Source organism: Xenia sp. Carnegie-2017, unplaced genomic scaffold (assembly GCF_021976095.1).
Source record: "Xenia sp. Carnegie-2017 unplaced genomic scaffold, XeniaSp_v1 HiC_scaffold_19, whole genome shotgun sequence".
NCBI lineage: Eukaryota > Metazoa > Cnidaria > Anthozoa > Malacalcyonacea > Xeniidae > Xenia > Xenia sp. Carnegie-2017.
This window is the reverse complement of record NW_025813481.1, coordinates 7,978,279-8,005,440: the sequence shown is the minus strand read 5'-3', so window position 1 is coordinate 8,005,440 and position 27,162 is coordinate 7,978,279. Positions and strand designations below refer to the sequence as shown.

The 27,162-nt window shown below is 34.5% G+C and overlaps 1 protein-coding gene and 3 long non-coding RNA genes across 4 annotated transcripts; 1 reads left to right on the top strand and 3 right to left on the bottom strand.

Annotated features, from left to right (window-relative positions):
• Positions 1-267: 267 nt before the first annotated feature.
• On the bottom strand, positions 268-17,625 carry LOC124438858. Its single transcript, XR_006946181.1, has 2 exons — positions 17,481-17,625; positions 268-435 (listed from the first exon to the last, which is right to left on the bottom strand). It is a non-coding gene; the product is annotated as an uncharacterized LOC124438858 (long non-coding RNA).
• On the top strand, positions 2,004-8,071 carry LOC124438857. The gene is made up of 5 exons (XR_006946180.1): positions 2,004-2,094; positions 6,433-6,524; positions 6,624-6,706; positions 7,108-7,543; positions 7,879-8,071. It is a non-coding gene; the product is annotated as an uncharacterized LOC124438857 (long non-coding RNA).
• Positions 3,810-8,220, bottom strand: LOC124438859. The gene is made up of 3 exons (XR_006946182.1): positions 8,092-8,220; positions 4,130-4,265; positions 3,810-3,830 (listed from the first exon to the last, which is right to left on the bottom strand). It is a non-coding gene; the product is annotated as an uncharacterized LOC124438859 (long non-coding RNA).
• A 2,249-nt stretch (positions 17,626-19,874) lies between the features above and the next one.
• LOC124438856 lies at positions 19,875-22,479 on the bottom strand. The gene is made up of 5 exons (XM_046989069.1): positions 22,199-22,479; positions 21,764-21,832; positions 21,109-21,246; positions 20,566-20,698; positions 19,875-19,981 (listed from the first exon to the last, which is right to left on the bottom strand). The coding sequence occupies exons 1-4, from the start codon at positions 22,257-22,259 to the stop codon at positions 20,604-20,606; spliced, it is 363 nt and encodes a 120-aa protein (XP_046845025.1). The 5' UTR covers positions 22,260-22,479; the 3' UTR covers positions 19,875-19,981; positions 20,566-20,603.
• Positions 22,480-27,162: the final 4,683 nt, after the last annotated feature.

The following is a 27,162-nucleotide window of genomic DNA, read 5'->3' as shown; positions in this document are numbered from 1 at the left end:
GCCTTCTTTGACACACGACTATAACTTGTAATACTGTATCAGCAGGGCAAAAGTGCACCTTAAGTGCAACAAAAAGTTTGTTGAGCAGAACAATTACATTTATGAAGTCTTTAAACGTCACATTTCGCTGCTGCACCATGCTTATCAACTATCCATTGGTAACGATCATGAGGCAATGTGAGCTACGTTTCCATTACTGCATATATGTTCAAGACATAGTGCGTTTAAATTTAATAGTTGGGTCACCTGCCCATAAAACACAAACACTTCGATAAACAAGTAGATTTAATAGAATGCGAAACAAATGTTAACAGTGTCATTACAAAAGTATCTGTTTGACTACTGTACAGCAACAGTTCATATTTATACACTGCAACTATTTGTGAATTGTGACTACTATTCATCGTCGCTTGTCAGAAGCTGTTTGAGCATTTGCTAAAAGAAAAACTTTGGTTAGCTATATATTTTCACATCGTTTACATGCGGCACATTTTAGCAATAAATTGCTCTCAAACCAACAATAATTTTATTTCGATAGTTTTGAAATTTTTAGTTAGTCATGCACGAAATCAAATGAAAAATGACAAGCAGACAGACAAATGTAAACACGCAATGTACAATGGAGAGACGAACATGGAATACTCAATCACCCAGAGAATTATGAAACACTGTACCTTTGTGTCAAAACAGGCAGGCACAGCCATCAGGCGATATCGTTTCTTTTCACATTCGCTTTCACTTTATCCACCTTCACCACTTTTACTATTTCTCCAAAACAAAAAACATTACCTGCATTTCTGCGCTGTGTGAAATGTCATCATGTCTAGTGCACGATTTGTGCACAACATATTTTAACACAACGCAAAAAGAAAGTTCCTCCGAAAATATTGTTTTTAATACTAAGTAGATGAATCCCAGTAAATGTGTTCAAGATCAGCACTGCATGCGCAGTGAGAGGTTGAATTTTAATTAAAAAATTACTCTCTGAGAATGCTAATTTATGTGAACTCCCACGCGGGTTGAATGAGCGAGAGATTTTACAATTGAAGATGTCATGTTGTTTGATGAAGTTGCAGTTTCATAGCCAAAACTAGGATTGATTGATTAATCAAAAAGAGAAGTGCAGTCTAATGAAAAATATCTTTCTTTCATAGTTCTGGACTCGAACGAATTGTATGTAATGTAACATTGGAGACTGCCCTTGGCTCGTGCCAAAGGAAAAATACACATGTAGGGCGTATGAACTTAAAGTAGCCATGTAAATTAAGGCGAGACACGTTTCCTTGATGCAAATGCGACAAAAATTGGAAATTCAAACATGGACAAATGACAACGTGTACAAAGTTTTATACAACCTGAGATACACGAAAAAGGTTCCCAACGATAAACTTAAATTGAGACTTTGACTATAGAAAAAAGCTGGAAGGCGGTTAACTCCTCACTTGCCGTCGATAATTTCATGCTATTATATTCAAGTGTCGATCATCAGTGTGCAAAGGTAAAAGAGCTTAGTAATACTCCTAATATTTGTCTGAAAGTTTGCTGTTCAGTTGAACTAAAATGTCCCGTTTAACCTATCATTACTTTGTTTTAACCTCTGAATGACAGCATGCAAGGAATGCAATTCCATTTGTGGAATAATTACACGAACAAGCCTACCGTGATGAAATTCTTGGGCTTTTTGTACGTGCGTATGTTTAGAATTGAACACTCTCCCAAAAAATACAAACGCATCATAAACCAAAAAATTTAATGCAACGCGAATGCTATACCAATGCCGCGACAAAAGAATATAGAAGAGAACTACAAGCATAGTTAATGTGACAATCCTATTATTGTCGAGTTTATCAAACTAAACTGTTATTAATATTAATGTTCATGTTTACCAAAATCTCTATTTGGTTGGTGTAATATATGCACATAATTAGCGCTATAAACTTCCGTTATGTTATATATATGATTGACATTCACTAAGGCTAGACTTCATTATTAGCACATGTAGAGCACAAACGTGCAAGCTAAGATATAGCAGAATAAACGTAGAGCTATAACTATCAGAGTTTTTACAGTGGGATCACGTCCTAAAAGGAAAAGGTAAATTAGTTTCACGCCACTATTTTATTTATATGAGGTAGATTATACGTCTTTTGTTATTATAGTTTTTGATTTCTTTATTTATTTTCTCTCTCGGGAGTATTTTTGCAAAGAGCAGTTGATGGCTTTCGGTAATTTTCTGTAAGTGTGCGCTGACTTTTATGTTGTTGTCATGTTTGCAGTGGCGAGCGATAAATTGCTCTCCAAATTTTTGAAAGTTGGAATTTCTGGTAAATCATCATTCATGCAGAAAATCAACTGAAAGCGTCTGGAAGTCTCTCACACAGTTTCTTTAACAATTCCAAGTACAAAAGCATACTGAAAAATGTAAGCTTGCAATGTAAGATTGAGACAGAAAAAACTTGAAACACTCAATCAAAAAGAGAAATAAGAAACAATCACAAAGAGAAATGAGAAACACTGAACCACAAAGAGAAATAAGAAATACTCAATCACAAAGAGAAATAAGAAACACTGAACCACAAAGAGAAATAAGAAACACTGAACCACAAAACCACAAAGAGAAATAACAAACACTCAACCACAACGAGAAATAAGAAATACTCAACCACAAAGAGAAATAAGAAATACTCAACCACAAAGAGAAATAAGAAATACTCAATCACAAAGAGAAATAAGAAACACTCAATCACAAAGAGAAATAAGACACACTCAATCACAAAGAGAAATAAGAAACACTCAATCACTAAGATAAATAAGAAACACTCAATCACTAAGATAAATAAGAAACACTCAATCACTAAGATAAATAAGAAACACTCAATCACTAAGATAAATAAGAAACACTCAATCACTAAGATAAATAAGAAGCACTCAATCACTAAGAGAAATAAGAAACACTCAATCACTAAGAGAAATAAGAAACACTCAATCACAAAGAGAAATAAGAAACACTCAATCACTAAGATAAATAAGAAACACTCAATCACACAGATAAATAAGAAACACTCAATCACAAAGAGAAATAAGAAACACTCAATAACAAAGAGAAATAAGAAACACTCAATCACTAAGATAAATAAGAAACACTCAATCACTAAGAGAAATACGAAACACTCAATCACTAAGAGAAATAAGAAATACTCAATCACAAAGAGAAATAAGAAACACTGAACCACAAAGAGAAATATTTACAAAGAGAAATAAGAAATACTCAATTACAAAGATAAATAAAAAACACTCAATCACAAAGAGAAATAAGAAACACTCAATCACAAAGAGAAATAAGAAACACTCAATCACAAACAGAAATAAACACTCAATCACAAAGAGAAATAAGAAATACTCAATCACAAAGAGAAATAAGAAATACTCAACTACAAAGAGAAATAAGAAATAATTAATCACAAAGAGAAATAACAAATATCAAACACAAAGAAAAATAAGAAACACTCAATCCAGTGCTAGTAGCATAGCCAGACTTGCAAACTATCCTGTTATGAAATTTTTGTGTGTTCACTCACCAGAAACAACTTTTTAAAGAAATGAATAATGTTGGTGATATGAAATATACATAGCAGGACCAAATCCTATGGATCTGCTTATTTACTGTTTCAATCACAGCAGAAATAATAAAAATCCTATTCGTGAAAACAGTTGTATTGACATCAGAATGCTGCTATCATAGCAACATCCTTTACTTTCACATTGGCTTAGTTATTCCACCAACCACAATCCTTTCTTTTTTTATTTGCTAACAACATGGCAAGTATTAGCTAGATATAAGTAAAAATCCATATAGAACCACTATGTGGCTCGAAATTTGTTCTGTTTGTATGTGATTTCACGAAACTTTGAAACATTAAAAAGATTTAACTAAATGGTGTGAACCCGGGAGAATCGTTACATGTTTGTAAATGTAGATCGTCCAGTTTGGTATATAGTCCTGAGAAGGACTGTTGTTGTTGGTGTTGACTGACGTTTTAACAACCTTAGCGGTAGTCATCTTCAGAGTCAAAATGTGAAAATCTCTTTTTGATTGAATATAAAGTTCTTATGAAGATTAAGTAATTACTTGGATAATAACAGTTGTAAGCGTTCTTATGCATCCTGTCATAACAACAGCCTTAGCCGGTAATTCTCTCTTCATTGATTCCTGAGGGACCTAATTTATACTCTAAAGGTTGGTTTCACTGAATTGCAAAAGCCAGCTAGAATAAAATAAATATCTATCAGATATCAATGTTATGTAGAATTGCTGAAGGTAGATATGTACATATAGTGGTATTTATGGTGAACTAGCATTGTTTAAGATAGTCAAGTGAAGATAGATATGTACATATGGTGGTATTTATGGTGAACTTTAAAGTTTAAGATAGTCAAGGAAGATAGATATACATATGGTGGCATTGTTTAAAATAGTCAAGTGAAGATTGATATGTACATATGGTGGTATTTATGGTGAACTAGCATTGTTTAAGATAGTCAAGTGAAGATAGATATGTACATATGGTGGTATTTATGGTGAACTAGCATTGTTTAAGATAGTCAAGGAAGATTTGAAATTAAATGTCTTAAAGTTTAAATTTTGGATAACAAAGAATTAGTGTTGATTCCTTGATATGCACGTTATATACCTGTATTTTGGGAGAAGTGATTGAATATATACTGCCTGCAATTCTACATTGGCTTATTTGTAGATGTGTGCACCTTAGTGTACCTTAATGTATCGTGGTTCACTTTACTATACAGTACCACAGTTTTTCCATATGTTTGCTTAACACAAACTGCTTTGTTTTGCTTTCTCGACGCTATGAAAGTCTACATAGCTTAATATGTTCTGGTGCTTTTTACCTTTATAGTAACAGTAAAAATCGCCAAATTTTAATGTCAATGCTCAACCAGACTATGAAATTAACATGAATACTTTTCATTTTTATGCATTTCCAACATGGCTTTAATGATGAACACTCTATAGTCATGTGTTTAACGACATACATGTGATATACATGTGAAACCAGCCAGGGGCGGATCTAGGATTTTTTGAACATCAGTCATAAAACTTGGAGACGCTCCGCACCTGGGGGGTGGGGACTGAGGCATCTTCCCTGAGAAATTTTGAATTTCAGAGCCTTGAAAATGCCCTTTTCAGCGTTTTAGAGCAATACAAATGTATTTTGTGGGCATCGTTTTTGCATAAAAACAACACATTTTGCTTACGTTTTTTTAAAAAAAAAAGAATGAAGTGAACAATACTTGAATGTTTTGCCAAATATTTCGGCTCGTTGTCATGCCAAATATATCGCTTATTAGCATGTCTAGGAACGTAAAATTTATTTTACAATAACGCTATTCCAAAATAGATATTGTCTTTAAAAATTTCTACCAAGTTGTCAGGCATAGACCCCAGTAGATCATTGCGTGCAGAAGAATTTTGTTAAATTTTGCAACAGATTTAAATTTAAGGTTAATACAGCGGACCTTCTTCGTAACTGGAGGATAACCATGTAAAATTTTAAAAAATTACTATATTGTATACTTCTAAATAACTAAGGTTGTTCATTGTACCTCCTTACAGCCCAGCAGGCATTCAATGCTGCAGTATAGGTAAAATTTCAAAGTACTTACCAAACACGTAGGCCAAATCAAGTAAAACGATTGTGAGGAAAGTTGGTGCAAATGTCTTCATAATTATTTTAATGATCGTTCGAAATATATACTCACAAATCTTATTTGACCGAATAAACAAGATGTCTTCGCCTTCGATATGTATATTTTACTGACGTATGATTGACATGTTTTTCTTTTCTATTGTGCATTTATAATTAGTAGTCTAATGTTTCTTACACTTATTGCTGAATTTTAAAAGTTGACTTGTAGCGAACTGAACACACAACTGAAATTTGACTGTGTCGGTTGCATAGCTATTTATCCTTTATTAATTTATTTTGAACGGTATTGTTCGACATTGTGAATTTATGATCTGATACATGTCACTTTCAATCAACGTTTTTATATTAATAAATTTTCCGATACTTGCAAAAGTTTTACACCCAGAAGCTCGGTAGCTAGTATAGGTTTAACTTTTAAACGCGCCGTCAAGAAAATACTTTCAGTTTGGGTTTTGCATGAAAAGACTGTGATTTATCACGTTCAGCCATTTTCGAAAGACATAAGATGTTCTTCGTTTTTTACGTGTCACTACAATTCATTATGGGATTGATGTTTGAAGTACTTAAGAGTTATACATTTTGAAGGATTTTTGCAATGAAAAAGCAAAAAGGAATCATTGCCTGAAATTACACGATTTCGTTTGTTGAATTTATTTGGAATTTTTTACAGTTTTCGTAGCTATTCTTTTTTATTCTTTCGTGCAAGATGTCAAGTGGATGACAGCGGATAGACCAATGTACATAAAGAATAAGCAACAGATATATTTGGAACGTAAACAAAACTATACCATGCAGCAAGTAAGAGTTCGTTATGAATAATTACATTACAAATGATTTATAAGACAGTATTGGAAAATGCAGCATTATGTTTACGAAATATAAACTTGTCATCTCTAGATAACATGAATTTAAAACGATGGGGGAAATAGTGTTCAGTTTGCACGTGCCTGTCCGTATTCGCATGTATGTATGTGCTCAAGGTCAGTGGTTAAACGTCTTTGTTCTAATGTTAACTATATGAAGCATTTCAATGCGAGATAAAATGTCTCTGACGTTCAGCTATTATACTTATTGGCCCTACAGGAAACACGTGCAGAGATTTTTTTAAGTTAATTCTGGTGCTTTTGCGGATATTGGATTTATGCATTTTGTGATATTACAGTTTTGTTACTTTTTATAATTTATTGTACCATCTTAATGAAAATTACATCCTTTTGAAAATGTTAATTTATGTTTAGTCCTATACCAGTTGAAAGAGAGGTTTTACAATTGAAGATGTATTTCAATTAGGTGTAGCGATCTTGCAGTTTCATATAGCCAAGAGTAGGATTGATTGATTTAGTTAAAAACAAAACTTCTGAACAAACACTCTTTTTTCTAGTTCTCGACCCAAACAACCTAAAGACACCCATACATTTATGCCAGAGGAAAAATGAATTGGAGGCTTATAAATTTAAACAAGGGCCATGCAAGTCAGAAATGTTTCCTTGATGCAAGTTGACGCAAGTAAAAGACAATTTAAACGTGGACGAACGTCAACATATAAGCAAATAGCTTCAAGAAGAAAAGTCTTACCTTTCTTGACGTCACATACAAGTATTGCGCAATCTGAGAAACCTGGCAAAGACTCCCAACGATAAACTCGTATGTTATGACTTTGCACGAAACAGACTTTTCAACGCGTGAATATATTGGGGTTTATATACCACTTGTTGTTTAAATGCAAGTTTTGAAAGATTGTCTGAATTTTTCGGTAGCGTCATGGATGTTGATGATGTTAGAATGCTCAAGTGTCATATTCAAACGAACAAAGGTTAGTCATTAAATGAAGATATGATCTTCGCACTTTGCTGGACAATTTAAGCAATCGTCTCAGGACCTGAAAAAATCAGGTGACTCAACGGGATTCGAACTTATGACCTCTGCGGTGCCGGTGCAGTGCTCTGACCAACTGAGCTATGAAGTCACACAGTGGTGAGCAGGTCAATATTGTTGGGCTTATGTTTTCTCATGAGAAACTGTGTGACTTCATAGCTCAGTTGGTCAGAGCACTGCACCGGCACCGCAGAGGTCATGGGTTCGAACCCCGTTGAGTCACCTGATTTTTTCAGGTCCTGAGACGATTGCTTAAATTGTCCAGCAAAGTGCGAAGATCATATCTTCATTTAATTTCAAACACCGCACTCCATAAAATATTCAAAGGTTAGTCATGTCATACTTCTATTTTTGGTCTGAAAGTTCTACTTTTGAGTTCAACTAAAATATCCCTTATTATATAATATTATTTGAGTTCAACTAAAATATAATTTTTGCGCAAAAGGTTGGCCTTATACGTCCGTAATGAGCCTGTTATTTATTTCATTACCTGCCAAGATTCTTTCACAGTCGCCATTTTAAGCATCGCTTTCAAATGAATCTTATACAACATGGCGCTTAATAACATGTTTGTAAATGTAGATCGTCCAGGTTGGTATAGTCCTGAGAAGGACTGTTTTTGTTGTTGTTGACTAACGTTTCAACAACCTTAGCGGTAGTCATCTTCAGAGTCAAATGAGGAGAAAACATTAGGTTAGCCGTATTTCTTATCTGGTTCTTACGTCATTGTATTGTGTGTACAGGAAATGTGTGGGTGTCAATTGTGTATTGTCATTATGAATTAGTGTGAAGTGAAATGTTTTTAGCTGTGATGTGTGATTTAGGTATTATGTTTTTAGTTGTAATGTTTGGGTGTCAATTGTGTATTGTCATTCTGAACTAGTGTGAAGTGTAATGTTTTTAGTTGATCGTTTGGTTTGTATTGTGAATAAGTCGTTTGTAAGGTGCCGGTAATTGCTGTGATCTGTTCAGGGGGGCTTGTTCCAAGTTGGTATACCAACTTTCTAATGCAAGCCGTTTTCTATAGTCAGTACCGTAAGTAATGAATTTTGCCGAGTCCCAGTCAATGTTGTGCTTTGTGATTCGGTGATGTTCGGCAATGTGATTAGTTTTGTCTTGTTTCTTAGTAGCTCGTTTGTGTTCAGTAAGTCTTATGTTTAAGTTCCTGCCAGTTTCGCCGATATGGGAGGCGTGGCAGTCGGAACATTTTATTTTGTAAATTGCACCTTGTCGTTCGTTGGGTTGTTTTCTGTCCTTTATGTTCGTTAGTACTTGTCGTAACGTTGTGATTGGTTTATGTGCGACACGTATGTTGTATGGTCGTAAGATACGCGAGATAGTCTCAGACGTACCTTTAGTGTAAGGTATCGTTGCTGTTGTCACCGAGTTGTTCGTTTCGCTGGGTTCGTTGGGTTTGTAAGTGTTGCGTTTGATAAAGTCAGAGTTATAGTTGTTTTTATGAAAAACACGTTTGAGATAGTTGTTTTCGTTGTGTAGAGCGTCCGGTTAATCACATATGATTTGTGCACGTCTTGTTAATGTTCTGATTGTGGTGGCTTTGTGTGATGTAGGGTTGTAAGATGATTGGTCTAGTAGTCGGTCAGTATGTGTTGGCTTGCGATAAACTGTTGTTCGTAGTTTTTGATTGTCATGTTTTACCAAACAGTCGAGAAAAGGAAGCGTTCCGTTTTCTTCGACATCTTTGGTAAATTGTATGTGGCTCCTCTGTTTGTTGATGTGAGTGTGAAAGTCATCAATCTCGTCTGCATGTAGTGCTGTGATTGTGTCATCTACGTAGCGGAACCAAAAAGGTAGTGCATGTTTGTAAGTCGTGAGCGCCCGTTCCTCTATAGATTGCATTACAATTTCAGCAACTACAACAGAAACGGTTGAGCCCATTGCTGCTCCATGTAATTTGTTTGCAGTGTGTACCTTTGTACTGGAAGTAAGTCGAGGTGAGGCAGAGCTCCAGTAGCTCCATAATGTCTTCTGTCGGAAATGGCAGTACGTCCGTGGTGTTTGTAATGAGGGTTTTTGAAGAAGTAAGTGCCAGATTAAGTGGAATACTGGTGAACAGTGATTTCACATCAAAAGACACTAGTATATAGTTGTCAGGTATTTGTATAGTGCACAGTTTTTTAATGAAAGTTTCAGTGGATTGTAGCTTGTGTTTTGATTTGCTTGTAAGTGATTGCAGTATGTCAGTCAAGTATTTTGAGAGTTCGTAAGTAGACGAACCACAGAATGATACAATTGGTCGCTTGGGTATTTGTGGTTTGTGAAGTTTTGGTAGTCCGTATAGTCTGGGTGGTTGTGGTACTGAACATCTAAGTCGATAGTAAATACGTTCAGATATAATGTTAGATTTTCTCATAGAGAAGATTTTGCTGTTAAGTTTGCGTACTAGTGATGGTGTTGGGTCTCGTTTGAGTTGTTCGTACGTTTGTCAGTCGTTAACAAGGGTGTCCATTTTGTGGAAGTAATCATTCCTGTCCATGACCACAGTCACGCGTCCTTTGTCTGCTGGTTAAATGACGATGTTGTTGTGGTGTTTTAGTCGTTTGAGTGCTTGTTGTTCGTCCTTTGTCAAGTTGTTGTCACGTATAGAGGGCAATTGTAAAGCGGAGGCTACCCTGCTTCTGATCTCGTCTTTGGTTGTTTCTGACAAGTCTCTTTGATACGCTAGGACAGCCTTTAATTTCCTCGCGTGTTATTTCTGAATAACCACAATCTATTCTGAATTTTGGTATTACAGCACTGCAGGAACTCCCTAAAATTTGTAAATGGATAAACTAAGATTAAGTTTGTAAATGGGTAAACTGAGATAATCACGTGATTAATAATTTATGTTTTTTAAAATTTCTCTTGCAGTATTAACAACAGAATTTAACGAGTTCATTACCTATTACATTTTCTCTAAAAGTATTTAATATATAATATGATTTCTATGAAATGACTATATGAAATATGAAATATAAAATACAAAGGAGAATCTAAAGGTCTGCTTTAAATTAAAAATATTTAAAGTGGTTATATCACGAATTTTAGCCCCCCTTTTTTATGAGCTTAATTGAAAATTTGGATTATTTGAAGAATTATGACATGTCGCTGGACTTAAACAGATAAATATAAGTTGCTTAATTTTGCCTCCAAAGTCGGGTATTTTTTGCGAATTTTTTACGACGCCATATTGATACTTGTGACGTAGATAGTTGAACACGTCTGTTTCCGTCAATATAATATTATATTATAGAAGGTGATTTTGTTGTCGTTTTTCTTGTCTTAAAAACAAATAATGATAGTATTTTCAATAAAATATTAAAAGGAGCAATTATAGAATACCCGTCCAATTTCTAAAGGCACCCTTTTAATTCTGCGGATACGTGGATACGCAGTGACGAGTTTAAAGAACGAGGCATAAGATAAGAGGACTAGTACCTATATAAAGAAAGTTAGTTGAAGCTATGTTTTTTAGTGGATACGCGGATACGTGGATACGCAGTGACGAGTTTAAAGAACGAGGCATAAGAGGACTAGTAGATAAGAGGACTAGTACCTATATAAAGAAAGATAGTTGAAGCTATGTTTTTTAGTGGATACGCGGATACGTGGATACGCAGTGACGAGTTTAAAGAACGAGGCATAAGATAAGAGGACTAGTACCTATATAAAGAAAGTTAGTTGAAGGTATGTTTTTTAGTGGATACGCGGATACGTGGATACGCAGTGACGAGTTTAAAGAACGAGGCATAAGATAAGACGACTATTACCTATATAAAGAAAGATAGTTGAAGCTATGTTTTTTAGTGGATACGCGGATACGTGGATACGCAGTGACGATTTAATTATCACTGACCGCATAACCGTGTATGGACTACAAACCGTAGCCCGCACTGTTAACTGCTGACCGCGCATCCGCGTATCCATTAAAAATTGGATTTGTAGTAAGTGGACGGGTATTCTATAATCTAGCCTATTAAAAAACAAGTTGTCCGGAAAGTATGGCCTCAAATCAGTGCTCAGATAATTCGAATTCGATGTCTGAATGCGTATCTGATGCGAGCTCGGAATCCGTGGGTTATGTCGAGCATTTAAACGACTTCGCATATGACGATGAACCGCTAGCACGAGATGGTGATGATGAATTTCATACTCCAGATGATCCCGATGGAATTCTCCCTGCGACATTAGAACAACGAAGTGATGGCGTAATTCCACTTGGTGAATGGTAAGTTGTTGTTTTCTCCTGTTTGTAATATACATAAAGTTACTTTATAAACCAGAATGCTCCCACGTTTCAGGTGTAATTGTCAATGCTGTCATACCGATTTGTTAGAAGGCGCATTAGAGTACAGATGCTGTAAGAAATGGACCAGCTTTGCAGAAAATGACATTCGATAGCAGCATTGAGAAAATATCATGCATAACACAGCACGTCAAATTTGGGCCTTTAGTTCATGAGGCTGTCCTTGAAAACGTCGGGCCACTATTGAGAGATAGGAATGGACGTGCTTATCGCCGCCAAGCATCACAATCATTAAATATGTAAGATTGTAAATTGTATGAGAAACAATGTTATAATCAACATTGTTTCATCAACAATAATTAGTCCAACCTTTTTATTTACTTCAGGTACTTGAGAGCTGTGTATACAGATGGTTGATGATGGGTCTATGGGAGGAATACTCGGCCTTTACCTGCTTGTGTTTACCACTTTATTCGGAAAGCATATCCAAGTGGTAACACAACAGGTTACATACCATCAGAGGGGCGATGATGGAATAGTCTTTAACTTGTGCACTGTAGAGACTGTTGACCTTCTTTGCTGAGTTTGGAATGGTCAGGAAATATGCCTAGATGAAAACCAAATAGGAGATACATGGATGCACTATATAAGTTGACATGCAGTTTAATGGATTGAAACAAGAGTAAACCATTAAAACAAATTGGTGCAACTACTGAGAGGTTAAGGACCTTTTTGATCGGTCATTAGCATACCGATCAAAAAGTTCGCAAAAAAAATGCTGAAAATCGGGACTTTGAACGTCCGTAAAATCACTTTCACCAATCCAATTTCAATTATAATTGCAGATTTAAAATCACTGAAACAAGGTCTTTCAATTTAGCTAATAAAAAAGGGGGGCTAAAATTCGTGATATAACCACTTTAAAGGTAATTCTGTACTAAAAGTTCTAGAATTGTTCAAAAGAAGGTGGCTTTTTTGTTCAATTCTTAGTCTACGATTCCAATTAGTTGTTCTGGTTTTCGAAAGAAGATTGCGCAATGGGTGATCTTCATTTTTAGTTTTCATCCTATATTTTTTCCACAGTTGCTCTAGCTGCTCTTTACGGAGCTGCTCTGCTCTCTGACCAATCAGAAATTGATGTGTAAACCACCTGTGAAGTGTGCATGGCATGTTTAATGTTGGCGGAATTTACTCTAGAAAATCGTTTTCTGATTTCAATTCCATGTTTCAAAAAAAGAACTAGCTTCAAAAGACAAAAATTTTTTTCAAATGTATGCGAGCTTCGCCATAAATCAAGGGGTAGACTAAATATGCATGGCTGCAGAGGCGAAGCTAGAACGTTGATTGGGTGCGTGGTGGGGTGCCAGCTTAGCCATGAATTAAGGGGTAGACTAAGTATGCATGGCTGCAGGGGCGAAGCTAGAACGTTGATTGGGTGCCTGGTGGGGTGGGGTAAATATTCATATATTCAGGTGTGACAAACTAATTTCTCTTCAAATTAAAATCGCTAATTAGAATGGTCCGAATAAATTAGCTTTGATTTTTATATAGACATGTGCTCTCTGTCTGATTATAGTTACATTAAGTAAGGAGCAGTAATGACCTGGGTGTGGATTTATCAGTTCATCTTCGGAGAAAACCGCGTCATCAGCCTTGTCATAGTAATATCGCGCTGTAAGAAAAGGTTTAGTAAATGAAACTAAGTACAATTGGTAAAAATGATCACGGGTATAAATGAAAAGAGGATTTATTATGAAAACAGTTAGCGAGTTGGTAAATGAAACTAAGTACAATTGGTAAAAATGATCACGGGTATAAATGAAAAGAGGATTTATTATGAAAACAGTTAGCGAGTTGGTCAGTAGGAGGGAATGCAATCAGTACGTTTTTGTCGCTTCCTTTAAGTGAGATAAATGAACGCACTTGTTGTTTAAGTTGGTTAAATGAGTAAAAACGATAACCTTAATCTTCCTTGCATGCAGAAAATTATTCTTGAAGGAATTTGTTTTATTTTTTATCATAAGTTTACGTTTTTCGTTAACTTATATTAAATTATTACTGTGGGTAATGCTTTGTTGCAAATACGTCCCATGCCGTAGGTTTGAATATTGACACTACTTGAAGTTTACCGTGAACCTTTGATATCTTCGAAACTTTTCTAATTCTGTAACATTTCTATCCGACACTTCCAGCGTAAAGCAGGTTTTTCATCCTTCAGTTTAGTAAAATTTCATTGTACTTACCGCACACACAGGCAGGACCAAGCAAAACAATTGCGAGGAAAGCTGGTACAATCGTTCTTCATGATTTTTTCCTCTAACTAAAAGTTTGACTTTCAGTGAACTTGAAACACACTAAATCTAACTGTGTCGGTTTAACGCGTTTAAACCTTTATATAACCTCATTCTCTGTAAATTTTTATTGTATTCTCAGTGCTGTTTTACCAAATTAAAATGATAAATGGCCGTCAACAAACTATTTGTGAAGACTTTGTCGTCATGGCAACAGCATGGAACTCCTGTTCATTCATTCATACATTTGTTTATCTCTCAGCTATGATGTAATTTTACCAAAGTGCAGTTATTCACAAGCTTTTTTCTGCATTTTTTGATGTATTGAGCTTTGATCAAAGATTAAACACATGTTTACGGTAATGTTTTCATTGGGCAACTGTTATGCACAGTAGCTATTTTACATCAAATTGGGTCTTAAAACGACCAATTACAAACGGAAAGAGGGGTTGAGGCTGTATTTATGTAGACTATAAATCACATTGCCAGCTTAATAATTGGAGAGGCCAATATTGGTATGTTCATGTTCTGTCCTATTAACACCTACACTCACAGGATTATATCAACCAGGACGACGAACTGGACAACTTCTAATAAACTGGGGTCGGATGCACGAAGCGCGAGGATAGCGTTATCCATTAGAGAGCAAATTTTTTGAAAAGATTAAAAAACTCCTTGAAAAGGAAAAATATGAGGTTTTAAATGAAATCACTGAAATGAAATACTGCTTCTAAGATTAGAAAATTTCTTTGTCGTAACGAAAATATAAACACCTTTTTTACAAGTTTGAAAATTTTACTGTACAAGGATAACTCTATCCAAGCTTCGTGCAACCTGTCCCTGTATTTTAAAATGCTTGATCACTAAAGCGTTTATGAAGTGCGAATTTCGCACTATTCTATTCAACGAAGCATCTTTGCCCGTATATTAGTAAAATATCATCAAATATATTAGTTAATTCAAATTCTCGTTTTACAATATGACGCCACTGGTTGTAAAGACGGGAGCATTTTAAAAATAGCAAAAACGCTGATACCTCGAAGTGAAATTCATAAATTGTTTTAGAAAGTCTGCTGTCGTTTAAAAAGCTCTGTTTGATAAGATCATAATTTAAAACTAAAATTTTCTCCTCATAAGGACTTTCAGGAATGTAATGAAGAGATTCCGTGCACTTACGTAAAGAATTTCGCATGAGTGTAGTATCCATATAGAAAATTAGATAAGAGACAAAGAATATCATGTTTTTATCATTGATGTAAGATTATGTCTAATTCGGTTTCGATTGTACATTTAGAGTGTGATTTACAGTGGTCAATTGTACACATGAGTTAATTACCAGTTTGTACTTATTTAACGAGTAACTCTTCACATATTTCAATGAAATTCCACAGTTCTAAAGGAGCAAAGTGCATATCACAGTACTGTGCAAAAGTTTTATGTCTGTTATATTGGTGTTCATGATTTTCTCGTCAGTTTGCATGATGAGTGGAGTGAAAATTTCTTTGTCAATCAGTGCAGAATGTCTTCATGTGAAGACGCCTCTTGCATATACTTAAGATACGAACCACAAGTAAAATATTCACAGCCGCAGTCTAAGTCAAGATATTCTGACGATCAGCTGAACTAATCTGAAGATGAGATGGCTAAGAGAGGAAGATTGACTCTACAAAAGTCAACCGCATTTATACTGAAACTTAGGAATGTAGTCATAATAAGAAATAAAACATATTAATCCTTAGATTATTAGTAATGCTGTATGATATTACAAAGATTAGTCTGTGTACAAAAATATTAAATGAGAAATTTCGAAGAAAAGAGAAAAAACAGGAACGATAAAAGACCGATATAGAGATCGAGTGGTTGTCCGCAGGGGTAGAAAGAAAGATAAAAGACTTACTAATGGCATTCGCCAAAGTGAAGAGATCAGTGGTAAAGCAATGGGAAAAAGCGCTGTTTTCATGTGAAGCGATTTTTCAAACTTATTCTAGAAGAAGAATATTAATTTTGTCAAATAAGCTCTACCATCTATGAAATGGTTTGTTTCCCATCAAGCATCTTTTGAAAACAACGAAAAAGTTAAAAATTAAGCCTTAAAAGAGATTATAGAGAAACCATGTGACTGCCATATATTGAAAAATGACATGGTATTAAAGGGCATAAAACAAGTGCCATGTGGGAGTTGTTGCATCGATGATTGACGTCGTCGATGCTATTGAAATCACTATGCTGCTTGTTGTGATAGTAACACAAATATTAAGAAACTTTGGAGTAACTATACCTTGTTGTAACATAATAGCACAGTTGTTGAATGTAACATGTAAAATGCGTTAAAATGTTAAGAGATGTAAAATATAACATTTCCAGAGACCGCATAAGATCGATATAAGGGTCGGAAGGCAATCCTTATATTCATATGTTTTAATCCCATTTTAATCCATGGTCACCATTAATTTCGATATAGGAATTGAAACGTGCATATAGTTATAAATATCAATTATATCAATCTTCTGCGGTCCTCGCATGGTTTATGCAAAATAGTGATAGTTTTAAGAAGCGATCTTAAATTTTAGCACACTACTGCATGTATGTATAAGTCAAACAACACATTACACCGACAGTTTTGAAAATATACATACACATGTAAATGTAAATTTTGTACTTTAAATGCCTTCTTTGACACACGACTATAACTTGTAATACTGTATCAGCAGTGCAAAAGTGCACCTTAAGTACAACAACAAAAAGTTTGTTGAGCACAACAATTACATTTATAAAGTCTTCAAACATCACATTTCGCTGCTGCACCATGCTTATCAACTATCCATTGGTAACGATCATGAGGCAATGTGAGCTACGTTTCCATTACTGCATATATGTTCAAGACATAGTGAGTTTAAATTCAATAATTGGTCACCTGCCCATAAAACACAAACACTTCGATAAACAAGTAGATTTAATAGAATGCGAAACGAATGTTAACAGTGTCATTACAAAAGAATCTGTTTGACTACTGTATAACTACAGTTGATATTTAAACATTGCAACTATTTGTGAATTGTGAACACTATTCATCGTCGCTTGTCAGAAGCTGCTTGAGGATTTGCTAAAAGAAATATTTTGGTTAGCTATATATTTTTACATCGTTTACATGCGGCACATTTTAGCAATAAATTGCTCTCAAACCAACAATAATTTTATTTCGATAGTTTTGAACTTTTTAGTATGTCATGCACGAAATCAAATGAACAATTAGAAGCAGACAGACAAATGTAAACAAGCAATGTAAAATGGAGAGACGAACATGGAATACTCAATCACCAAGAGAATTATGAAACACTGTACCTTTGTGTCAAAAACAGGTGCAGGCATCAGGAATACAGCTATCATGGCGATATCGTTTCTTTTCACATTCGCTTTCACTTTATCCACCTTCACCACTTTTACTATTTCTCCAAAACAAAAAACATTACCTGCATTTCTGCGCTGTGTGAAATGTCATCATGTCTAGTGCACGATTTGTGCACAACATATTTTAACACAACGCAAAAAGAAAGTTCCTCCGAAAATATTGTTTTTAATACTAAGTAGATGAATCCCAGTAGATGTTCATTCGTTTGATGAAGTTGCAGTTTCATAGCAAAACTAGGATTGATTGATGTAATCAAAAAAAGTGCCGTCTGATGAAAAATGTCTTTCTTTTATAGTTCTGGACTCGAACGAATTGTATGTAATGTAACATTGGAGACTGCCTTGGCTCGTGCCAAAGGAAAAATGCACATGTAGGGCGTATGAACTTAAAGTAGCCATGCAAATTAAGGCGAGACACGTTTCCTTGATGCAAATGCGACAAAAATTGGAAATTCAAACATGGACAAATGACAACGTGTACAAAGGATTTGCTTTAATTAAAAAGAAAATTCACCGCTTTTGACGTCACATTCAAGTTTTATACAACCTGAGATACACGAAAAAGGCTCCCAACGATAAACTTACATTGTATGACTTTGGAACAGACTTTATAAACACTGAACATATTGTGGATCACTGTTGTAGCACAATCTTTACACGAAAAAGCTGGAAGGATATTAACTCCTCACGTGCCGTCGATAATTTCATGTTATTATATTCAAGTGTTGATCATCAGTGTGCAAAGGTAAAAGAGCTTAGTAATACTCCTAATATTCGTCTGAAAGATTGCTGTTCAGTTGAACTAAAATGTCCCGTTTAAACTATCATTATAAAAAAACCCAACGTGAAAGTAAACAACATGCCACATTGGTTATTATTCTTTGTTTTATGTTTGTAAATGATGATCGTCCAGGTTAATAAAGTGACTCTGAAGATGACTCTGAAGATTGACTCTGAAGATGACTCTGAAGATTGACTCTGAAGATGACTCTGAAGATTGACTCTGAAGATGACTACCGCTAAGGTTGTCGAAACGTCAGTCAACAACAACAAAAACAGTCCTTCTCAGGACTTTATTAACCTGGACGATCATCGTTTACAAACATTACTTTGTTTTGTCCTCTTAATGACAGCATGCAAGGAATACAATTCCAATTGTGAAATAATTACACGAACAAGCCTATCGTGATGAAATTCTTGGCTTTTGTATGTGCGTGGTATGTTTAGAATTGAACACTCTCCCAAAAATACAAACGCATCATAAACCAAAAATTTAATGCAACGCGAATGCTATACCAATGCCGAAAAGAATATAGTAGAGAACTACAAGCATAGCTAATGACTATCCTATTATTGTCGACTTTATCAAACTATACTGCTATTAATATTAATGTTCATGTTTACCAAAAATCTCTATTTGGTTGATCACGTCCAAAAGGAAAAGGTAAATTAGTTTCACGCCACTATTTTATTTATATGAGGTAGATTATAATGTCTTTTGTTTTATAGTTTTGATTTCTTTATTTATTTTCCTCGGGAGTATTTTTGCAAAGAGCAGTTGATGGCTTTCGGTAATTTTCTGTAAGTGTGCGCTGACTTTATGTTGTTGTCATGTTTGCAGTGGCGAGCGATAAATTGCTCTCCCAATTTTGTAAGTTGGAATTTCTGGTAAATCATCATTTATGCAGAAAATCAACTGAAAGCGTCTGGAAGTCTCTCACAGTTTCTTTAACAATCCCAAGTATGCAAAGCATATTGAAAATGTAAGTTTGCATGTAAGATTGAGACAGAAAAACTTGAAACACTCAATCAAAAGAGAAATAAGAAACACATAATCACAAAGAGAAATTAGAAATACTCAATCACAAAGAGAAATAAGAAATACTCAATCACAAAGAGAAATAAGTAATACTCAACCACAAAAAAGAAATAAGAAATACTCAACCACAAAAAGAAATAAGAAATACTCAATCACAAAGAGAAATAAGAAATACTCAATCACAAAAGAAATAAGAAATACTCAACTACAAAGAGAAATAAGAAATACTCAACCACAAAAAGAAATAAGAAATACTCAACCACAAAGAAAATAAGAAACACTCAATCCAGTGCTAGTAGCATAGCCAGACCGCAAATTTGGTCCTGCTATGTAAATTTTGCTGTGTTCACTCACTGTAGAAACAACAAATTTTTAAAGAAATGAATAATGTTGGTGATATGAAATATACATAGCAGGACCAAAACTTGCGGACTGCTTACGCCACTGTTTTAATCACAAAGAGAAATAATAAAAACTATACCTTTGTGAAAACAGTTGTACGCATCAGGAATACTGCTATCATAGCAACATCCTTTACTTTCACATTGGCTTTCAGTTATTCCACCCCAGCCACAATCCTTTCTTTCTTTGGGGTTTACAACATGGCAAGTACTAGCTAGATATATAAGTAAAAATCCATAGTTAGAACCTTCACTCGCGCGGCTCGAAATTTGTTTTGTTTGTTTGTGATTTCGCGAAACTTTGAAACATTAAAAAGGTTAAAGTAAATCTTTTGACTCTGAAGATGACTACCGATAAGGTTGTCGAAACGTCAGTAAACAACAACAAAGACAGTCTTTCTCAGGACTATACCAACCTGGACGATCTACATTTACAAACATGTAAAAAAAAGATTGATGGATTTTTTCACTCGGAATGCGCAAAGTGTTCATTCGAAATTGAATCGGCTATGATTGTATGTAATCCATCTGATGATAATTAAGTTTTTCATTCTTGCGTCATGATACAAAACGAATGTGCAACATTTGCGCATGTGCGGTCGTTATGCCTCCTCTTTGTGCGCACAAATATCCGACCAGAATGATTATTGAAAGTTGAATTAAAAGGTTTATATGAACAATAGAATATGAAGATTGAGTAATTAAATGGGTAATAACAGTTATAAACGTTCTTATGAAGATTAAGTAATTACTTGGATAATAACACTTGTAAGCGTTCTTATGAAGATTAAGTAATTACTTGGATAATAACAGTTGTAAGCGTTCTTATGCGTCCTGTCATGACAGCAGCCTTTGCGTTGCACTCATCTTCATTGATTCCCGAGGGACCGCATTTATACGAAAGCCTGGTTTCACTGAATTGCAAAAGCCAGCTAGAATAAAATAAATATCTATCAGATATCAATGTTATGTAGAATTGCTGAAGGTAGATATGTACATATGGTGGTATTTATGGTGAACTAGCACCTTTAAGATAGTCAAGGAAGATTTGAAATTAAATGTCTTAAGATTTAAATTTTGGATAACAAAGAATTAGTGTCGATTCCTTGATATACACGTTATATACATGTATTTTGGGAGAAGTGATTGAATATATACTGCCTGCAATTCTACATTGGCTTATTTGTAGATTTGTGCACCTTAATGTACCTTAATGTATCGTGGTTTACTTTACTATACTGTACCATAGTTTTTCCATATGTTTGCTTAACATAAACTTCTTTGTTTTGCTTTCTCGACGCGAAAAAGTCTACATAGCTTAATATGTTCTTGTGCTTCTTACCTTTATAGTAACAGTAAAAATCGCCAAATTTTACATCATAGCAACAGCCCTTGGATTCACATTGCTGGCGTGTAATTCCTGGATAACCACAATTTATTCTTCGTTTGTCTCTCGAGAATTTACCTTTATAGCATTTGCCTAAATTTTTCAATAGAAAAAGCTACTGTAATGGAGTGTTTGCATGACGTCAAAGAGCCCATGTCGGGGAGTACATCAGTGTCAATGCTCAACCAGACTATGAAATTAACATGAATTCTTTTCATTTTATGCGATTTCCCCCCAACATGGCGACTGCTGAAAACACTCTATAGTCATGTGTTTAACGACATACAAGTGATATACATGTGAAACCAGCTAGTCAGGCACGAGAGATGCAGGCGCATTGTGCATGCGGTATATCGACCGTCGGAAACCGCCGTTTGATTCCTGTGTAAACTTTGCCGTACATTTTAAAGTAGATAACAGTAACGATGCTTCTTAGAAAACGTTGTATATGCACTAGTATTAGAAAGCTCTTGTTCATACTGATCATACTGATCATAAAAACTGTTCATATTGATCAGTCACAAAGTCTGTTATATTGGAATGATCAAACTGAAGCGGCTTTTTCTCTAGGCATTGGTTGCTTGAATAAAATAACATTCACAGTAATAACCTCCATCGCGTTTCGTAAGTTCAACTTCTGAGAAAATTGCGTCATCGACATAACCATGGCGAGGATGAGCTGTAAAAATAGTAAAAATCTCACTAAATAGCCAATATTCGTGAAATGATCCCTGATGTATGAAAATAATCAGTGCTGAGGTTAGTTTGAGAGACCGGAGTATCTTTTTGTAGCTTCTTTAAGTTAGAGAAATCAAAGCATAACGACAACCTTTGATCGTTGCGTGCAGAAGAATTTTGTTAAATTTTGCAACAGATTTAAATTTAAAGTTAATACTGCGGATCTTCTTCGTAACTGGAGGATTACCGTGTATTTTAAAAATTACTGTATTGTATACTTCTAAATAACTAAGGTTGTTCATTGTACCTACTTACAGCCCAGCAGGCATTCAATGCTGCAGTATAGGTAAAATTTCAAAGTACTTACCAAACACGTAGGCCAAATCAAGTAAAACGATTGTGAGGAAAGTTGGTGCAAATGTCTTCATAATTATTGTTGAATCTTAAAAGTTGACTTGCAGCGAACTGAACACACAACTGAAATTTGACTGTGTGGTTGCATAGCTATTTATCCTTTATTATTTAATTTGACCGTTATTTTACGTCAAACGATAATTGATGCTAAACAATAAAACTTTTTCATGTGCAACAATGTGGAACGGTAGTGTTCGACATTGTGAATTCATCATCTCATACATGTCACTTCCAGTCGATCGTGACCATTGAGTTCTATAAGACCTGGAGGGGAAACGTCAACAAAATTAGTATAAATTATTAGCGCGCGGCCGCGTGGTCAAAAACATGCAGGGATTTTGGCTGTCAGTCAAGGAAAGACGCGGGCTCATAAATGAAATTTTTTTTCGCCCACCCGGATTTGACAACCACAATAGCGATTATGGCAAAATATCAATGCCAAACACAAAACTTTTAGAAATTTTATCTTTAAAACATGTTGCAAACTTGTTTGGTAGATGATGCTGAAGTATTGCCAGAAAGGAAACATTTCATGATACCGGTAAGCAACGTAAGATTGTTTACCATTTAAAGTGTTCAGTGTTTTGTTTTAAGTCAATACTTGAAGTGTGATGGTATATATTTTGTGAATGTTTTACTTCTAACTTATAATTTAAGTTATGTATATCCAGTCTTATTTGTTACTTAATCGCTTGCTGGACGAGGCAAAGCAACCAGTTCTTATCGAGATATGCATATCTTAAAACTCCTTGTTTCAACTGAGTTGAAATGGAGGATTTTTCATGATATTTTTCTGAAAATATGAAGCAAATATTAAGGACAGAGCTGTATTGAAATCAAATGCAGTGCAAGATTAATTAATGAGCTCTTTGGTACATGTCGTACAATAAAAATACCTGTATTAAACAGCTAGCCTGGACAATTTGACAGATTATGGACAATCATGATGATGGTGTGTAATGGTTTGCTTTATGCTAAAAGTTTTATGAATGCCATCTGGTGTTTCTGTAAATGAATTGTTTGTTACACAGTGTAGTAAACAGGTTAGTACATCAAAATCAAGATAAAACTACTTTGTTCAATAATGTGCCAAATTTTGCTCCTACCTTGAAATATTTGCTCAAGCAAAGCTTATCATGACATGCATGAAACATTAAATACAGTACTGCATCATCTGACAAAGTCCATATGTTTTTCAATTCCAGGTGATTAAAATTCACATAAGATGCATTGGTTTGCAATGAAGTTGAATGGAAGAAGCAAAATTGATGACAAAGAACTTTTTATGTCTTTTGAAGAATTACGATATCATTTAAAAGAATAAGAGTAGCAATCTAGTAAAAAGAAGCCACATCGCCTTCAACATGAGACTTTTCCATTATGTATAGTTATTTTGTACAAAATACTATTTTAGATAAACTTGATTTTTAAGTCATTTACTGATATTTTACCAAAAGACAAAACAAAAATTCAAGGCATAATGTAAAATTCAAAAGTTTGTCAAGTTGTTTGAACCTAGAAAAAATTAGTATAGGTAACTGTAATTTGTAAGGACACAAGAGAAAAGTAGTGTAAGGTTAGCATTTTGAGAGTTAATAAGTTCTTGACATACATTACACAAGGCCATAATATTTAAATAATGTCTGTATAATAACAATTATACAACATGCTAAATATCTTCACCTACATTATAATTATTTAAACAGGTTTGCCTTCATGCAGCAATAAGAAAAGTGTTATGTCAGAAACCAATGCACTTTAATTTAAAAATCGTATTTTCAATGGGAAATTAATGTAGTTCTGTTCAATAGTAGATCATGGTTGTCAATGACAATCCAGTTACTAATATCTTGGCTCAAAACAGAACCAGCAACATGATTATAGAATTTCTGAATTTCGTTCTTTGCTCTCCTAGTTCGAGATATTTTCTTCATAAGTTCTCAGTAGATTTATCAGAATATCATAATACCTTATAAGACACCTAGAATCAATCCTACCAAAAACTCAAAAAAATACATACCTACTTATAATATATTTCCAGTCGACTTAAGTCGTAGGGTAAGCTAACTTTTCTAACTCCTTGGACATTTTAACTAATATTTACCCATCTATTCAAGAAAGACAGTTGCACGAAGCTGTTAAAAATAGTCAAAAACACAAGTATTGCGCATGGGATTATGCATTAAAGCTTAACGACACATTGACAGTGTAAAGAATGCCAGTTTGATATTTATTTCTAACATAGCTAAAGCATTATTTGACAACATATACGCTTATTTTACAGTAGATTTACCTCATTTAAATGTGTGTGTCTATTTCACAAAAATCTGAAGCATTATTTTCAATATTTTATGCTTACGGTATCGTGGTTGTTTTCGCTGGTTGTCATTGATATAAGCAGTAATGGAGTTCCGGATTCGGGAGGAGCGAATGTTAAAATTTTTCTCAAAGTGGAAGTTTTGACAACCAAAATCCGCCATTACCGCCTTTTTGACCACGGGTCCAGGCCCCTTTGCCCTCCAGGTCTTATAGAGCTCAATGATCGTGACTAAAACACCACACGAGTACATACAGTAACAACATATGCATACGAGTAACATACGAGTACATACGAGTGACATAATATATTTCTGGTCAACAAATGAGAAACAACACAATTTCTTCATACATTGATATTTGCGTATATCGTTACATGTTTGTAAACAGATCGTCCAGGTTGGTATAGTCCTGAGAAGGACTGTTTTGTTGCTGTTGACTGACGTTTCGACAACCTTAGCGATAAGTCATCTTCAGAGTCAAAATGAATGTATAATCGCTTTCATAAATATGTATTTCCTTGGTGAAAGTGTGTCAAAGTCAAATACTGGCAAATCGCATCGACAAAATATCTATAAACAAATTCAACTAAAACATACAAATGAATGTAGTATGAAAGTAAAATACCTTTTCAGCATTTAAATCCATCAAATTTGCCCCAAAGTCCACACAAATACAAGGAAAAATAAACTCAAATATCAATGTATTGAAGAAATTGTGTTGTTTCTCATTTGTTGACCAGAAAATAGTCATGTATGTCACTCGTATGTACTCGTATGTTACTGTATGTACTCGTAATTTCGTGGTGTTTAGTCACGATCCTTCCAGTCAACGTTTTATATTAATAAATCTTCCGATACTTGCAAAAGTTTTACATCCAGAAGCTCGGTAGCTAGTATAGGTTTAACTTTAAACGCCGTCAAGAAAATACTTTTAGTTTTGGTTTTGCATGAAAAGACTGTGATTTATCACGTTCAGCTATTTTCGAAAGACATAAGATGTTCTTCGTTTTTACGTGTCTACAATTCATTATGGATTGATGTTTGTTAATTTAAGAGTTCAACATTTTAAGGATTTTTGCAATGAAAAAGAGAGGAATCATTGCCTGAAATTACACGATTTCGTTTGTTGAATTTATTTGGAATTTTTACAGTTTTCGTAGCTATTCTTTTTATTCTTTTCGTGTAAGATGTCAAGTGTATGACTAATTTTGCAACGAACTTTTGAATACTTAAATTGTTTAATAAACTCTATAAAACAGTGTGAAACAGCGGATAGACCAATGTGTGCAAAGAATAAGCAACAGATATATTTGGGACGTAAACAAAATAATACCCTGCAGCAAGTAAAGAGTTCGATATGACTAATTACATTACAAATGATTTATAAGACAGTATTGAAAATGCAGCATTATGTTTACGAAATATACTTTGTCATCTCTAGATAACATGAATTTAAAACGATGGGGAAATAATGTCAGTTTATAAGCGTGCATGTCCGCACTCGCATTTATGTATGTGCTCAAGATCAGTGGTTAAACGTCTTTGTTCTAATGTTCATAAAATGTCTCTGACGTTAAGCTATTATATTTATTATCTCACAGGAAACCCGTGCAGAGATTTTTTGTTAATTTTGTGCTTTTGCAGACATAGGCTTTGTGATATTGCATTTTGTGATATTTCAGTTTTGTCACTTTTCATAATTTATTGTACCATCTTAATGAAAATTACCTCCTTTTGAAAGTGTTAATTTATGTTTCGTCCTATACCAGTTGAAAGAGAGGTTTTACAATTGAAGATGTATTTCAATTAGGTGTAGCGATCTTGCAGTTTTATATAGCCAAGACTAGGATTGATTGATTTAATCAAAGACAGAACTTGTGAACAAATACTCTATTTTGTAGTTCTGGACCCAAATAACCCTAAAGACACCCATATATTTATGCCAGAGAAAAACTGAATTGGAGGCGTATAAAATCAAAACAAGGCCATGCAATTATTGCAATTATTGCGCAACCCTTTGAAACCTGGCAAAGACTCCAAACGATAAACCGTATGTTATGACTTTGCACGAAACAGACTTTTCAACGCGTGAATATATTGGGGATTATATACCACTTGTTGTTTAAATGCAAGTTTTGAAAGTTCGTCTGAATTTTCGGTAGCGTCATGGATGTTGATGATGTTAGAATGCTCAAGTTCATATTCAAACGACCAAAAGGTTACTCATGTCATACTTATTTTCTTCGGTCTGAAAGTTTTACTTTTGAGTTCTCACTAAAATATCCCGTCAAAACAACTTTTTGCGCAAAAGGTTGTTCTAAGTCCGTGTAATGAGCCTGTTATTTATTTCATTACCTGCCCAGATACTTTTACAGTCGCCATTTTAAGCATCGCTTTCAAATTAATGTAATACAACATGGCGCTTTATTGGAATGTTGGTATTGTGAAGAAAGCAAGCGATGAATGTTATATTTCACAAACAAGTCCGCTGTTTGTAAATAGAAAAAAATTCTCGTTTGTGGTTTGCGGAGTTGTGGTTTAGTTTCATTTAGTTTGTTTTGTGAATTGGGACACCTTTCCAAAATAGGCAAACATTTCA

Coding starts and splice junctions, on each gene's coding strand:
- LOC124438856 (XM_046989069.1), bottom strand. CDS start 22,259: ATGAAGACATTTGCACCAACTTTCCTCACAATCGTTTTACTTGATTTG. Junction 21,833..22,198: donor TGATTTGGCCTACGTGTTTG/GTAAGTACTTTG, acceptor CTATTTTTACAG/CTCATCCTCGCCATGGTTAT. Junction 20,699..21,108: donor TTTTTACTGTTACTATAAAG/GTAAGAAGCACA, acceptor ATTTTATTCTAG/CTGGCTTTTGCAATTCAGTG.